The sequence below is a fragment of the Ambystoma mexicanum genome, chromosome 11, assembly GCF_040938575.1.
Source record: "Ambystoma mexicanum isolate Mex_15411 chromosome 11, UKY_AmexF1_1, whole genome shotgun sequence".
NCBI lineage: Eukaryota > Metazoa > Chordata > Amphibia > Caudata > Ambystomatidae > Ambystoma > Ambystoma mexicanum.
In genome coordinates this window covers 1,374,620,240-1,374,636,056 of record NC_090934.1, presented here as the reverse complement: position 1 = coordinate 1,374,636,056, position 15,817 = coordinate 1,374,620,240, and the positions used below count along the sequence as shown (strand labels likewise).

The 15,817-nt window shown below is 56.0% G+C and overlaps 1 protein-coding gene across 1 annotated transcript in view; it reads right to left on the bottom strand.

Annotated features, from left to right (window-relative positions):
• LOC138504450 (transient receptor potential cation channel subfamily M member 7-like) overlaps positions 1–15,817 on the bottom strand; it is a 1,624,316-nt gene that overhangs the window by 130,670 nt on the left and 1,477,829 nt on the right. The window contains exons 32-33 of the mRNA XM_069624957.1: positions 8,932–8,982; positions 8,760–8,825 (exon numbers count right to left, since the gene is read on the bottom strand). Of these exons, the coding sequence (XP_069481058.1) occupies positions 8,760–8,825; positions 8,932–8,982 (117 nt within the window). The remainder of the gene's footprint in view (positions 1–8,759; positions 8,826–8,931; positions 8,983–15,817) is intronic.

Here is a 15,817-nt window from a genome sequence, read left to right as displayed (position 1 = left end):
TTTGTTGGCTCCCTTAGTCATACTGTCCGAGAGTATGCTTATCGACAGGAGATTCCAAATGGTAGCCTTTAGTGGGTGTGGAGTCGACCCCACATGTATAGTCTATCTGAGATGAAGCGCGGCCCTTGCGGCAGTCGTTTGCTGGACCTGGTAGACAGAGGTATACTGCACAAGGGCAGGGCTCTGTCGTCCACAAATCCGGTCATCAGTCTATGTGGGTTGGATTAAAGTTCGCTGGGTGGCAGAAGGAGGTCAGATAACTCAGTCCCGAGCAAGTAGAATGGAGTTTCGCTACTCTGGGCGAGTTCAAACAATGGTAGGCTTAAGGGTCGTCTCACAATGCTCACCGTCCCGGGGCCTGATAGCTGCACCGGGCAAGAGGGGGTCGACCCAGTTGCAGCCAGTAGTCCCCTGTCTTTTGGATGCACTGTGGCCTCTCACGTTGGTACATATATTTAGGGTGTGACCACGGGGTTCTCGTTAGCAAAGGTTACCACCGCCTCACAGGATCAATTCCATATAGTTGGTGGCCGCAGTGTCTATATGCGCCCCTGTCGGGGCTAGACAGCCACGTGACCACAGCACCTAGCAACTGGGAGGCCAGGTACTCGGGTGTTCCTGGGCAGGGGCCCTCTAATGTTCACCACAAGCCAAGCAGACCCAGTGTCTCGGGGGGCCTCTTGAAGGGGTGAGTTGTGTGTAAGACAAGTTAATGATGACCGCCAGAGACTTCAAAGCCTAGGGTCTGCAGGTGCTGATGTCCAATTTCAGACTCCTGGTCGATTGCTGACCATTTCTAAGACGCCTCTGCAATTAGGGGGGTGGAGGGGGCATGTAGGTGTATCCTGCCAGGTCTCAGAAACATAGGTAGGTCAGTTCCCACAGCGTGTGGTGCGGCGCAAGCTCCCTGTCTCAGGGCCCCTCGGTACACAACGTTGTGGAAGTAAGCAGTTGATCAGGGGGTGTAGTCCGCTGTCAGGTACGTTGTCTGGTTCCTCTCGAATGGTTGTGGCCTCCAACGTAGACTTAGTAATCAGACCATATAACTTTAGCGGTTCCGTTAAAAGGGGCTTTCACAGCATTGCACGTTTGTCCCTATATGCCACAGTATCAGTTGATTGGGTGTTTCAAAGTCCGTGTGTGGGTGCTGAACATACAATACACTCATCAAGTAGAATACAAAGGTGTCATGGAGCCATGTGCGTAGTTATGTCTGGGCCTGCAGCTCTAGGGTGTCCACGGCAGGTTACGTGGACTTTACCGCACCTGGAAGCCCCTGGGTCTCATATGGAGGAACTGTGGATATACTGTAGGGTGTGCAGTCAGGTCGACTGAGTTCCTGAGTCCGGTGGGAGCGTAAATCATCAGGGTACCCTCCTGTGCAACCGTGGGAGAAGGCCCAGCAGGAAGACCAGCCAAGGGCAGCAGCCGGGCCCAGCTGGCACCCACGAGAATGCCAGCCGCAAGCCGGCAGCTGCCCTCCCCGTTCTTATATTGTAGCCCGACCAATGTTGAGGAGATTCACAGCGCCACACAGGATTAATCAGTGATCCGAATACTCCCAGCATGGAGCGCTCGTTCTATGTGGCCATCTTCGATCAAACGCAACAGTGCCTCTGGGCCTGAAAATAATTGAGTGCTAATTCCTTCCAAATTTTCTAGGGTCTTCCCCAGTTCCTGCATTGTTGTATGGAAGATGTGCCGCTCGTAGCCGACATTTGTATAATGTGCAAATTATGTGGTCAAGGCCTCCTGGATTTCTAGACACGTTGCTTTTTCTTCACCCACAAGTTTGTATAGAATGTCCCGGACTGCCGCACCTATGGCCAGGGTCAGCAGATTCTTCTTTCTGTCATCATCTACGTATCCCATGGCCCCTATTTAAGCTTTAATGTCTTTTGATAACCTGACCCACCTCGGCAGCAGGTTACTTGTGTCCATAAGGTCAAATGCTGCGGGCACTTGCAATGGGTTGATCTCACTCTGCACCATGTGAAAAGTCTCTAATGGACATGCTGCTACAGTGGCAGGGATGTCTTTCGTTGACATGGCTGCGCCCCTTTCCTGTCTCACGCCGTGATGGGGCCCCTACCCACAAGTATTGTCTCTCTCTGTGGTACCTGAGAAACTCCTGGGCGTCGAGCCTGCGGCCTTCTCTGTTATTTGGGTGGTTGGGGGTAGTTGGGATTAATAGCCCCTGTACAATGTTCTTCACGCGCTTTGTGCTGGGGGAGGCACATGGACTGGGCTCTGAATGTTCAACTGGTGCAGGGTTTGCTCTCACCCCCTGCTGATCCGGCTCGTAGGTCCCGCCCCTGCTTGGGTGTCCTTGTACAGCGCCGTCGAGAAGGGTTGCGTCTCTGTACTGCTCGCCCCCCCCCCCCGGACTGGGCATGGTTGGGGCCGGCACTGCACCCTCCTGCCAGGGCCATCTGATGCATGGTTGGGGCCGGCGATGTGCTGTCCTGCCAGGGCCGTCTGATGCCAATCACTGCCGTCACCCGGGCATGCTTCCGACCCACAGCGTGGCCTCAAAAGGCTGGCTGGTCTGCTCGCTGGGAGCACCACCATCACACAGGCGTGTTGTGAGGCGTGGCGTGGGCTCGGTTCTAGACGGTGCGCTTCGCCTGAAGAATGCGGGAGTTTGTGCCCTCCTTCGTTATCAATGTAATTGGGGAACCGGCCCACCACCCGTGCTGCCGGTCGGGCCTTCGAACAGAGAAGCTGGACACTGTTGGGGGTCTCTGGGTGCCCCCACTGCGTGCTCGCGAGCCCATCCGCACACAGACTCGACTCGGACACGTCTGCACGCTTCGGGCTCCCCGGTCGCTCTGACGCGGCCGGGAACGCCCCGTTTATTTAAGGCGCACGCGGCGACGTGCAACGTCACGCCGCCGCGTGCGTATCCCCTCACGGGGCAACGCCACACTCCTCCTTTTTCCGGGAGGAACAATAACAAACAGACACGTCAACCATATCACTGCACACAATGTCATTTGTGAACTTACAAAACCCATGCCCCCTTTTATTATCAGCCTCCCAGATCCCCTTCACTCCGGAACACAGTCAATCGGCCCCAGCACGTAGTCTCCGAGGTAGGCAGGTCTCCCTCGCCCAGCCCTCTGGGGGTACCTCCCACCTACCTCAGCCGCCGGACTCCCCGCCGCTCCAGTGTCTCGTTCTGGTGACCCCAAGAATTCCCCCCGGGGGGTATCTTCATCCGGGAGGACAGTCTCATCCGGGTCAGGCGGGAGTTCAGTCCGAGAGTCCCCCAGTTTCTTGAAGAAACTCACATTTCGGGTGACGGCCGACTTCCCGTCCGAGGCCGTTACCATCGATCCCTTCACTGCCACTACGTCCAGCGGCTCGGGTTCATATGGAAGCGAGAGTTTCCCATGGGGATGCTGATTCCTAATCAGCACTTCGTCGCCCGGTTCCAGCCGTTGGTCGTCTATTACGCCGGGTACCTTTTCCTGCACCTCCGGGAGGAGACCTCGGGGGCACCTACGGAATAGAGCCTCAGCCGGGGCCACCCCAGTCGAGGCGTGTGGGGTGGTGCGGTACACTCTTAGGAACTGGTATAGCGCCCGCTGGAGAGGCTGGTCTTGCCCCTGGGCTATCCGGAACGTTTTGTTTAATGTCCTCATCAGCCTCTCTGCATCCCCGTTCGCGCGGGGCCACAATGGGGACACCTTCCGGTGGGCCACTCCACAGCTCTCGAGGAACGCCGAGAACCTCGCGCTTTGGAATGGGGATCCATTGTCCGAGCACAGGGTCACGGGGAACCCATGGGTGGCAAAGATTTTCTCCACAGCGCCCACCACGTGCTCAAACGCCACCGACTCGACGAATTCCACCTCCGGGTATCGCGAGTACTCATCGACGATGGCTAGGAAGTGAGTACCCACGGCCGTGGATCCGAAGTCCGCATGTACGACCTCCCACGGGCGGGTCCCCCGTGGCATTACTTCAATTTCGGGCTCCCGCTGTACTGGGGAAGCCGCCTGGCACCATACGCAGGCCGCTACAAAGTCGTCCACTTTTCTCTCCAGCTCGGGGAACCACACCTTCAGCCTCAGCCTCGCCTTCGTTTTGGCGGCCCCTTGGTGTCCCTGGTGTGCCAGGTTGATAACTTCGTGGACCTTGGAGCCCGGCACCACCAGGCGATCACCCCGCAGCAGCAGGCCCGACTCCGTGAAGGACAGTTCATCCTTCACCTTCCAAAGTTGCTCGAGGGTCACCTTGGCTTCTTGAGTGCGCCCTGCCACCAACTCCAGCACGGCCTTCCAGGACCCCGACTGCATCGAGCTCCTCAGGATGCGGAAGCATTCATCATTGGCTGCCGCGCTCTCCAGCTCGGGTAGCGGCATTGCATTGGGGGTGGCGCTCTCGACCACCATGCTGACATGATCATCGGCTTCCTCTGCACACGACTCTTGTGCGGGTCCGCCCCTGCCCACTGGATGCCTGGACAGGTAGTCAGCCGCATTATTGGCCCCCGGCCTGTAGATTAAGGTGACGCCATATTCCAGGAGGGCCAGCATCCATCGCTCGATCCTGGCTGGTGGTTTGGAGGAGGATCCGGCCATGATCGGAATCAGTGGTTTGTGGTCTGTTACCACTGTCACGGGTCTCCCCAGTACATAGAGCCGAAAATGCCGGCAGCCCCACAGAACCGCCAGGGCCTCCCGTTCAATCTGTGAGTACCTCTGCTCGGTCTCGGAGAGGGCTTTGCTCGCATATGCCACGGGCCTTATTCCCCCATCTCTGCCCACCTGGGTGAGGACCGCCCCGAGGCCAAACGGGCTGGCGTCCACAACAATCTCCGACTCCAGGGCGGGGTCAAAGAAAGCCACGGTGTCATCTGCTGTCAGGGCACCCTTGATGTCCTCGAATGCCGACTGTTCTAACGGGCCCCACTGCCAGATGGTATCCTTTTTCGTCAGGGCCCTCAGAGGTTCCGACCTCGAGGCGAGATTCTTGATGAAGCGCCCACAGTACGTCACCATTCCCAGGAAGCTCCGCACCTCTGATGCGGACTCAGGGGGGCGTGCCGTCTTGATGTCTTGGACCTTCTTGGGGTCAGGAGATACCCCACCCTCCTTGAAGATGAAACCAAAAAACTCAATGGTCGGGCGGAGGAACTCACACTTGTCCTTGTGGAGGGTGAGCCCCAGCGACTGCAGCCTCTCGAGGGTCTTGGCTAGGCGTTTCAAGTGGTCTGGTTCGGTCCTCGCAAAGACCAGAATGTCGTCGCTAATGTTCAGGACGCCCTCCAGGTCCGCGAGGGCGCCTCGGATTAAGTTCTGAAATACCTCGGCTGCAGACGACACTCCGAAGCTCAGACGCTTGTATCTATAGAGTCCCCTGTGGGTGGTGAAAGTCGTTATATAACGGGACTCTGGGTGGAGGACAACTTGGTGATACCCAGCTCGTAAGTCCAACTTCGAGAAGAACCGGGCCCCTTGCACTTCAGCAATGATGTCATCGATCGTCGGGGTCAGGTGTCATTCTCTCCTGATGGCCTTGTTGGGCAATCGCATGTCCACACAGATTCGGACGGAGTCCGGTTGTTTGGGTTTCCTCGCTACGACAATGGGGGATACCCATGGTGTGGGGCCCTCCACCTTTTCAATTACGTCCAGGTTCACCAGGTTATCGAGTTCCCTGTCCACCTGGTCCCTTAGATGAGATGGAATTCGCCTGTGCTTCAGGGCTATGGGCTGTACCGACTCGTCAATGTGGAGCCTCACGGGGTCGCCGTTCATCCTCCCGATCCCTTTGAAGATGTCAGCATACTTGTCCAGCAGGTCGTTGATGTCCTCCAAGTATACTGAATAGGCGAAGCTGACTATGCCAAGGGCCTCCGCTGCCGCACAGCTGAGCAGGGTGTTGCTGCTCACCGGGGTCACATAGAAGCGGGCCCTGATCTTCGACCCGTCGTGTTCCACCTTGGCGACGAACGCCCCGTCGAGTGGCAGGGGCTCCCGCCCACCAAATGCGAAGATGCGGGCTCTTGGCGTCGCCAGCCTCGGGGTTGGGTTGAGCGCAGCGTAATGTCCTCTCGCCATGACATTGACAGAGGCTCCCGTGTCGACTAGCACTGGGACCGGCGAGCAGTTTACCTCCACGATACATCTCGGCTGTCTTCTGCTCCTTCCCTTGAGGACCTCCATGCTGGAGACGAAGAAGATGTTCTCCTCATCCTCCTCCTCCACTTCTTCCGCCAGCGCCTCCTCTGGTTCCACTTGTTCCACCTGAGCTACATTCGGCGGGCGGTATTGCCGCGGGGCCCATAGACGGGGTTGTCCTCTCGGAATAAGTACAGGCAGAGTCGCCCTGCACACCCTCGAGAAGTGGTCAGGCACACCACAGCGTCCGCAAATCTTTCCTTTTGCCATGCACTCCGATGAGTGGGGGAGGTCATATCCGCACTTCTGGCACGACTCTACCGGCTTCCCCGCTCTGTCTCTGGGAGGTATGCCGGGTTTTCGCACTCCTCTGCCGCCCCGCCAGACGGCGCACACCTCCTCCGGTCTCGCAGCGCGGGATCCGGCCTCCATTTTATTGGCTCGAGCCTCCGCCACCTCATGGCATCTCCCGAGCTCCAGGATCCTGGGCAGAGTGAGTCCGGGCTCTCTTAGGACTTGTCGCCTCAGCTTGCCTGATGAGCATGCCTGGATCAACATGGTCCTTATCATGTCCTCCGCATCCCCCCACGCACACCCTTGTGACAGGCGGCGCAGGCGGCCATAGAAGGTGTCAAGCGTCTCCTCTTCCTTCTGTTTGGCCGACAGCATGACGAACCTTTCAAAGTCCACGTTGGCAAGGGGGACGAAGTGCGCGAGGAGGGCGGCTTTGGCTTGATCATAGGAGTTGTCCGTTGGAGTTAATGATTCAAAGATCTCCTGCACGGTCGCTCCTGCGGAGTACAGCATCGTGGCCACCTTGCTGTCATTGTCCGTGACCTGGGCGGCCCGAAAGTACATGTCCAGCCGTCCAATCCATCTCCTCCATCGGGGCCCCAGGCTGGAGGGGGGGCCCGTAGCATCAAACTCGGGAATCGGCTGTAGGGCCGCTTGCGCCCTGGCTTGGGCCATGGCCAGGGGTGGTGGTTGGATCGGAGGGGGAGCGGCACCCACCGGTTGCGCAGGCAGTCCAGACGTCGTCGGACGCGGGATTTGCTGTGGGGGGTTCTGCTGGAACAGGTCTACTAGGCCTTCATCCTGCGAATCCTCCGAGGCCGTGGCAGTCGCACCCTCCAGGGCACCAGGATCACTCATAGGCGCAAGCGCACAGGCACCCTTGTTCCACTCCTAAGGGCCGCAACTTGCACCTTTCCCCACACTGCCACCACCCACGTGATGATGAAAGGGTTGAAGGATAGTACCTCGAGGCGCCTTGTGTCCACGTGGGCCGCAGAAACTGGAGCGTCATCCCCCACGTAATGATGATGAAGGGGTTGAAGAGGGTCCTGAAGAGGATCCGTGAATGAATGTTTCCAAAAATTGAGCTTTAAAAGGAATGGGCTGAGAAGGCCCAGCCACCTCAGTCCATCTTCCAGCTACAACACGACGTCATCGCCTGAAAATTTGCCAAAATGTCAAAATTCTGGCATGGGCCTGCGGGTTGTACTGCCCGCAGTCAGTAAGTCCAAAAATTAGGCTTGGATGGCCTTCCTGCTCCAAACCGGAGCTGTTGGAAGATCCTCCACCTCGTGGGCAAGATGGCCGCCAGCCGCGTGTGGTCCGCGGCCTCGGCGTGATGTGAAACATCCGCGGATGTTTCACTCGTAATAAGAAAAATTGTCCGGGATCGCGCTCACCGCCGGGCCCGGGCATCCGACACTCGTCGCCACTGTTGGGGGTCTCTGGGTGCCCCCACTGCGTGCTCGCGAGCCCATCCGCACACAGACTCGACTCGGACACGTCTGCACGCTTCGGGCTCCCCGGTCGCTCTGACGCGGCCGGGAACGCCCCGTTTATTTAAGGCGCACGCGGCGAGGTGCAACGTCACGCCGCCGCGTGCGTATCCCCTCACGGGGCAACGCCACAGACACGAAGCAGCTTATCACTTTACTTTATTCGTAACTGCCTTCCCCTCCAGACAGAGTCCCCATCACTTCCTCTCTCCACCCCGCACCCCAACTGGCTACTCCCACATAATGAGGCCAACAGGCCTCCGATACGATCGTGACACATTTTACTTATGGCTTTGCAGCAGACAAACAAATAAATCAGCCATTCCCTGGTATCATCCGTTTTGACATTGCATTCTTGTTCACAAGTCTTTGTGGAGTGCATCGTTCTGGACCCACAAACGTAAATGTTATCATTGGTATAGTTTTATAAAGCTACCTTCTCAACCTCCAACCCCCAGGTAAACGTGGGTCTATAGAGCAAGGAGGGACGTACCAGCCTACATACAAAAACTGGGTGGGAGGGTTGGCTCGGGGATCTAATCCAACTTTTACATTTGGGGCCTGTCTCGGTTTTTTATTTTCAAAATATAGGTCACCCTACCTCACGTGCATGTACAAAATGGCGTGACGCACACGTATCCCTCATGCGCACACATTAAGCCGATCATTTTCATGCATCTTTATGCATTTAAACCTAATTCGTGTAAAAAAGCGAAATGTATCATTAATTGTTCATTTCATTAGATACTGCTGAGTGCAACGATGCCATTGTAGTTGGTGCCCTATCGTTTGTTTTCACAATGAGATAAATGAGACCAAAACAGAAACTTTATCTTACCTCTAGAGGGCAGTGGAGTGAAAGGAATACTCTGGGACAATCTCATCAAATTGTTTCTTTCAACAGCTGCGTAAAAGAGAAGTAAACGTTATGTTATTTTTCCCCCCACAAGAAAGTAAAGGAAGGGCGTTGTTTAACGTGCCCTAAATTGCCTGCCAATAAATGTACTCACCCGAGTAGTAAAAGGTGATGTCCATGATTGGTTTGAAGGATGGAGCGGCACCTTTAAGAGGAAAAGTAGAGTTGTAGTTCTGGGTTCACAATAGGGCACTTCTCTCCCAAGTGCAGGCCCTTTGTGGCATTGCATCCACAGAGTGGTATACGTACAGGAGCAATTACATTTCTCGAAGCGAACATGCATCATTTTTTTAAAAAAAAGTACAATGACCACCAACCATTAGATAAGCATTACATATACTCAAACGACCACTGATAATGGTTTTAGGGGTGAGGTGGAGGGTGTATTGGCACCCAACGACCAGGTACTATTGGCACACTCTGGTACTCCCTGGAGTCTCTTCTTTTTTTCAGGTATTGACATGCAAAGCTCTGGTACTCATCATGCAGAAAGCTCAGGTTGTCAGTTTGCATTGCAAGGCCAGAGTCTAGTATATTTACCTAGGATAAAAACGCCTGTTTCAATAGGCCCAAATAGTACAGCAGATTTCAGAGTAAAGCAACATTACATTATGCCCAGAAAACAGGTAGGACACGAGAGAGCTGGTGCACCGTACTTAAGAAGAGAGATCCTGCCCCGGGGCTCCCTGCACGAGTAATTAATGATAGATGATGATCCTGTGAATTTCGTTTTAAAAAAAATCAAAAAAAAATCTAGCTTTTATTATTTTAGGTGCCTTCATGACAAAGACTGATTGCTTGCTTGTATAGTTAATGCAATAACGGCTGGCCGCTATTGATCTAAACGAAGTTTTGCAGGAGCTTCCACCACCCACTTGGGGCACATCACAGAGCTGCTCTAGTACCTCTAGGGTGGCTCAGATCTCATCATGTAAGGTGGTGGGGAGCCAGCTGCGGGAGAAGTCTAGAACATCGCATTACTATCTGTGGCACACGCCACTGCCTTTCCTGCTCCCTCTGACAGTGCGTGGGTGCAGAAGTACTAGTGAGAGGGGGGATGCCAGTGTTTCCACCCTGGTCGGCATTTTGCCCGCATGGTAAAAACAACGGGGGACAACTGTTAAAAGTTAGTTGTTTTCCCACTTTTGAGAGAAACAAATCAAAGATGATAAACCAAATTCTGTACTTTTAAAGCATTTAAAACCACTTCCACACCAAGAAAACAGGCACAATTTCAACAGTAAGCCATAAGAAAGCTCAGCGTGTTAAGTTCTTGCTGTAGAAATGTGTGTGTGATCTCCAAGTAGAAGGTTTGAATCCTGGAAAGGTCAACAAAGCCGGTCATGCTTTCAAGGTTGTTTAATGAGTACCACATTCTGTTGGATAATAATAATTGCAGATAAATATATTCTATGTAAAGCACCTTGGTGAAAGCACTGTACAGGTAACAATTCTGGTAAACATGAGTACAGGAGAATCCACACCCTGAGAACCACCGTCCAACCGTTCCAAGAGCTGAGCACTATGGATGCCATGGCGATCTGCGGATGCTTTGCGAGACAGATGTGCCCGGAATCTAAGGTCTCGCACTGCCCGCCCCTCTGTTCTCGCGACATTTGAGTGAAGTTGGGTGTGTCAGAGGTGGCACCGCAGTGTAAAACCTAGGCGAACTGTATGGGCACCTCCCTCGCGATGCCGTTCATGTGAGCAAAGATGGATGCGTGGTGATTGTGGCGCTGCCCGATGACGGGCGCGCACGCGGTGGAGTGACGTTGCACGCCGTCGCGTGCAGTATAAATAAACGGGGCGTTTCCCGGCCGCGTGAGAGCGACCGGGAAGCCCGAACCAAGACGGACGTGTTGGTCTGCGTTCTTGGGGCCGGGGCTTACGGCGAAGCGCGCGGGGGGCGCCAGTCACCCTCAACAGTGGCGACGAGTGGGGGAAAACGATGCCCGGGCCCGGCGGTGATCATCGGAACAATTTTTCACCGGAACGAGGTCGAAGGACCGACTTCGTTTCATGCCGCGGGTAGTGCATTGCCAACGTGGCTGGCGGCCATTTTGTGCAACGGCTGTGGGATTTCAAGGAGCTCCGGTTTGGGCCCTGAAACGACCCCAGGCCTAATTTTTGGACACTTCAGTAGCTGACAGCTACATCTACACGGAGGTATGCATATTTAGTGCATCGACTCAATTTTGGGTTTCCTACGTCGAGTGGAAGCTAGGAGAAGGCCTATCTTGACTGGGCCTGCTGAATCCAGTTACTATTTTGGCTACCAATTTTTGGAACACTCAAAGGCATTCTGCTTTTTCATCCCCTTCATCATCATCCTGGTGACTCCATCTATCTTCATCCTCTTCATCATCACAGAGGTGGAAGGAGTCACTGCATCCAGGGGTGGTCCAGGCTGAGAGTCACTGTGGGCTGAATGTTTGAGTTGCGGCCCCAATCAGCATTATGGGGGTGCCTGTGCGCTCAAACTCATGAGTGACACCGAGGACCAGGACGGAGCACACGGTGTGACGGCGCAGTTTCATCCTCGTGCACCAGTGGCCCCGCAGGGTCTTCTACCTCCAATGCAGCAACCAGCAGCTCCAGTAGATGGTCAGGCAGCGGTTCCCGCCCTTCAACCCCCAGTTCAACCTGCTGCTGCTCCTGGTGTTCAGCAGGCAGCGCCTGCCATGGCGCAGGTACGTGCGCATGCTGACCTGCAGCCCATCCCGAATTCGATGTGTCGGGCCCGCCATCGAGCCTGGGGCCCCGATGGAGAAGGTGGGTGGACCGCCTGGACATGTATTTCAGGGCTGCGCAAGTGGTTGATGATGACACCAGGCTGGCCACAATGTTGTACTCGGCAGGGCCCTCTGTCCAGGAGATTTTTGAATCTTTGCCACAAGGGAATGGAACCTACCATCATGCAAAGGCCGCCCTCCAGGCATACTTTCTGCCCTTAGCCAACGCGGACTATGAGCGGTTCGTGATGTTCTCTGCCAAACAAAAAGATGACGAGACCTTGGACACGTTCTATGGGCGCCTAAGGCGTCTGTCGCTCGCCTGCGCCTGGGGCGATGCAGAGGACATGATCAGGGCCATGCTTATCCAGGCGTGCTCATCAGGCAAGCTCAGGCGCCAAGTGCTGATGGAGCCGGGGATAACGCTCCAGCGCATCCTTGAGTTAGGAAGGAGCCACGAGGTGTCAGAGGCGAGAGCGGCAAGAATGGAGGCCGGGTCGCGCCCCAGTAAGACTGAAGAGATCTGCGCGATGTGGCGAGGGGGAAGAGGTGCTAGGAGGTATGCCGGCGGCACACGGGACAGAGCTGGGAGGGCAGGAGAGATTTGCCAAAAATGCGGATACGACCTGCCTCACCCAGCGGAGTGCCCTGCAGCTGGAAAGACATGTGGATGGTGCGGGTTGCCAGACCACTTCTCAAGGGTGTGTAGGGCGGCCTTGCCCGTACTGGTGCCAAGGGGCCAGGGCCGAGCGGTCGCCATTCGCCAAGGTCGGCCGTCCAATGTCGCCCAGGTGGACCAGGGCGAGGAGGAGGCTCAGGCAGAAGAAGCAGAGGAAGAAGATGAAGAGAACATATTCTTTGTCTCAAGTGTGGAGCTCCTAAGAGGCAGGAATCGACGTCAACCAAGGTGCGTGGTCGAAGTGAACCAGTCTCCGATCCCTGTACTCGTGGACACAGGGGCATCGGTGAACGTCATGGCCCGAGAACATTACAACGCCATGGATCGGCCGCCCAGGCTGGTCACGCCAAAGGCCTGCATCTTCGCGTTCGGTGGTGTGGAGCCCATCCCTCTGGACGGGGCCTTTGTGGCAAAAGTGGAACACGATGGCTCCCACATCACAGCCCGCTTCTACGTGACACCAGTGAGTAAGAACACTTTGTTGAGTTGTGCAGCGGCGGAGGCTCTCGGCATCGTAAGCTTCGCGTACTCCGTCTACCTGGAGGACATTAATGACTTGCTGGAGAAGCATCATGCCCTATTCAAGGGGATTGGGCAGATGGTCGGGGAGCCGGTGCGGCTGCACATTGATGAGTCGGTACAGCCGGTGGCCCTCAAACATCGGAGGGTACCTTTCCACCTCCGTGAGCAGGTAGACAAAGAACTGGACAGCCTCGTTGATCTAGACATTATCAAGAAGGTTGAGGGACCGACTCCCTGGGTGTCCCCCATAGTGGTGGCAAGGAAACTCAAACAACCGGGCGCAGTCAGGATCTGTGTAGACATGAGAATCCCCAACAAGGCCATTAAGAGAGAGAGGCACCTCACACCGACGCTGGATGACATCATCGCGGAGGTGCAGGGTGCTCGGTTCTTCTCGAAGCTCAACCTCAGGGCCGGATATCATCAGGTCGTCCTCCACCCCGACTCAAGGTACATTACCACCTTCACCACGCACCGGGGACTATATCGCTACAAGAGGTTGAGTTTTGGGGTGTCCTCGGCCGCGGAAGTATTCCAGAACATCATTCGGGGTGCCCTAGCCGACCTCGAGGGCGTCCTAAACATAAGCAACGACATTCTGGTCTTCGCAAGGACCGAGGTGGACCACCTGAGCCATCTGGCGAAAACATTCGAGAGGCTGCAGTCGCTGGGACTCACACTACATAAGGAGAAGTGCGAATTTCTGCGCCCCTCCCTGGAGTTCTTCGGGTTTGTGTTCAGGGAAGGGGGGGTATCTCCTGACCCAAAAAAGGTACTGGACATACAGAAGGCCCAACCACCCGAATCTGTGTTGGAGGTGCGAAGCTTTTTGGGCATGGTCACGTACTGTGGCCGGTTCATCAAGAACCTGGCATCCAGGTCTGAGCCCCTCCGGGCCCTGACAAGAAAGGACACCGTCTGAAATTGGGGTCCGCTGGAACAGGCGGCTTTTGATGACATTAGGGGCGCCCTCACGGCTGAGGACACGATGTCATTCTTTGATCCCGCCTTACCATCGGAGATCATCGTTGATGCTAGCCCATTAGGCCTGGGTGCGGTGTTGACACAGATTGACCGTGATGGCGGCGTCCGGCCAGTCGCATATGCCAGTAAGGCGCTGTCAGATGCCGAACAACGCTACTCGCAGATTGAGCGCGAGGCTCTGGCGGTGCTGTGGGGATGTCGCCATATCCGGCTTTATGTACTCGGACGCCCGGTGACGGTGGATACTGACCATAAACCTCTGCTGCCAATCCTAGCGGGGTCGTCATCTAAACCGCCGGCACGCATTGAGAGGTGGATGCTGGCTCTCTTGGAGTATGGGGTGACCCTGGTTTACCGGCCAGGGGTAAACAACGCAGCTGACTACCTATCCAGACACCCCGGAGCGCCTGGAGAAGGAGATCGTTACATCTGTGAGCAAGAAGCTGAGGAGCATGTCCAAGTCGTGGTAGAGGCTGCCACGCCGAATGCCATGCCTCTCCAGGAGCTGGAGGCTGCGGCGGCACAGGATGAGTGCTTCAAAGTATTGAGGCAGTCCATGCAGCAAGGCTCCTGGAAGTCAGCGCTTGAGGCCCTGGCGGGACGCACTCAGAAGGCCCAGACTGGTCTAGAACAACTATGGAAGGTTCGTGAGGAACTGTCTTTCTCGGCGTCGGGCCTGCTACTTCGGGGTGATCGGATTGTGGTTCCCCAGTCAAAGGTGGGTGAGGTGATCGCGCTGGCACACCGGGGTCGCCAAGACCAAGGCCCGCCTCCAGATGAAGGTGTGGTTCCCCGAGCTGGAACGCAAGTTGGACGAGTTTGTGGCGGCTTGTGTCTGGTGTCAGGCAGCCTCGCCCTTACAGCGGGAGCCGGTCATCGAGGCGATGCCGAGGGGGACCCATCCGTGGGAGGTGGTTCATGCCGATTTTGGGTCCACCACCATGGGCACCCACTTCCTGGTCCTGGTGGACGAGTACTCCCGCTACCCCGAGGTGGAGTTCGTGGAGTCCGTGGCGTTTGAACACGTGGTGGTGGCGGTGGAGAAGTTGTTCGCGGCTCACGGATTCCCTCACACGCTGTGTTCGGACAATGGTGCGCCCTTTCAGGGTGAACGATTTGCTGAACTGATGGTGAGCTGCGGGGTGGTGCACCGGAAGATCATGCCCCTGTGGCCTCGAGCGAATGGGGAGGCAGAACGCCTGATGAGGACCCTCAATAAGACATTTAGAATTGCCCAAGGACAGGGGCAGTCCCTACAGAGAGCCCTGTACCAATTCTTGAGAGTATACCGCACCACGCCACATGCGTCCACGGGGGTGGCCCCGGCAGAGGCAATGTTCGGAAGGTGTCCGCGAGGGCTATTGCCGGAGGTCGGAGAGCGGGAACCTGCGGTGATTGACAACCAACGGGTCGAGATGGACCGGCAAGCAAGAACTGAGCAAGAAAACGTGCGGAGGGGGCTTCGCCCACAACAGCTGGAGCCGGGCGATGAGGTTCTCATTCGCAATCGACACCCGCATGGAAAACTCTCTTTGCCGTACGAGCCTGAGCCACTGGATGTCGTGGCCGTCCGAGGCTCCATGGTGACGGCGTCGGATGGACGGTCGGAAGTGACGCGCAACGTGAGCTTCTTCAAAAAGATCAGAGACCCTAGAACTGACCCACCTCCTGACCCAGACCTGGGAGGAGTCCTGGAGAACGAGGGAGACCCACCCTGCATGCCGGAGTCCCCAGTTCGGGGTCCGTCGGCGGACAGGTCACCCGTGCAGGAGGCAAGCAGGAGGTACCCCCAGAGGACTGGGCGAGGGAAACCAGCTCGCCTCACCGATTACGTGCTGGGACAATTGGCTGAAAATCCAGAGGGTGAGAAAGTCTAGCTAAGGGGACCCGGGTGGATGCCAATAAAGGGGTGCTCATGGGACAGGGGTTGTGTGATTTGTTTTCGTTGTCCCATTGTTCTCATGACTTGTTTCAATTGCAGTGTTGTATAGTTTGCAGTGAAGAGTTCAATGATAGTTGTTGGTTCTCCCCGAAAAAGGAGGAGTGTGGCGCTGCCCGATGAC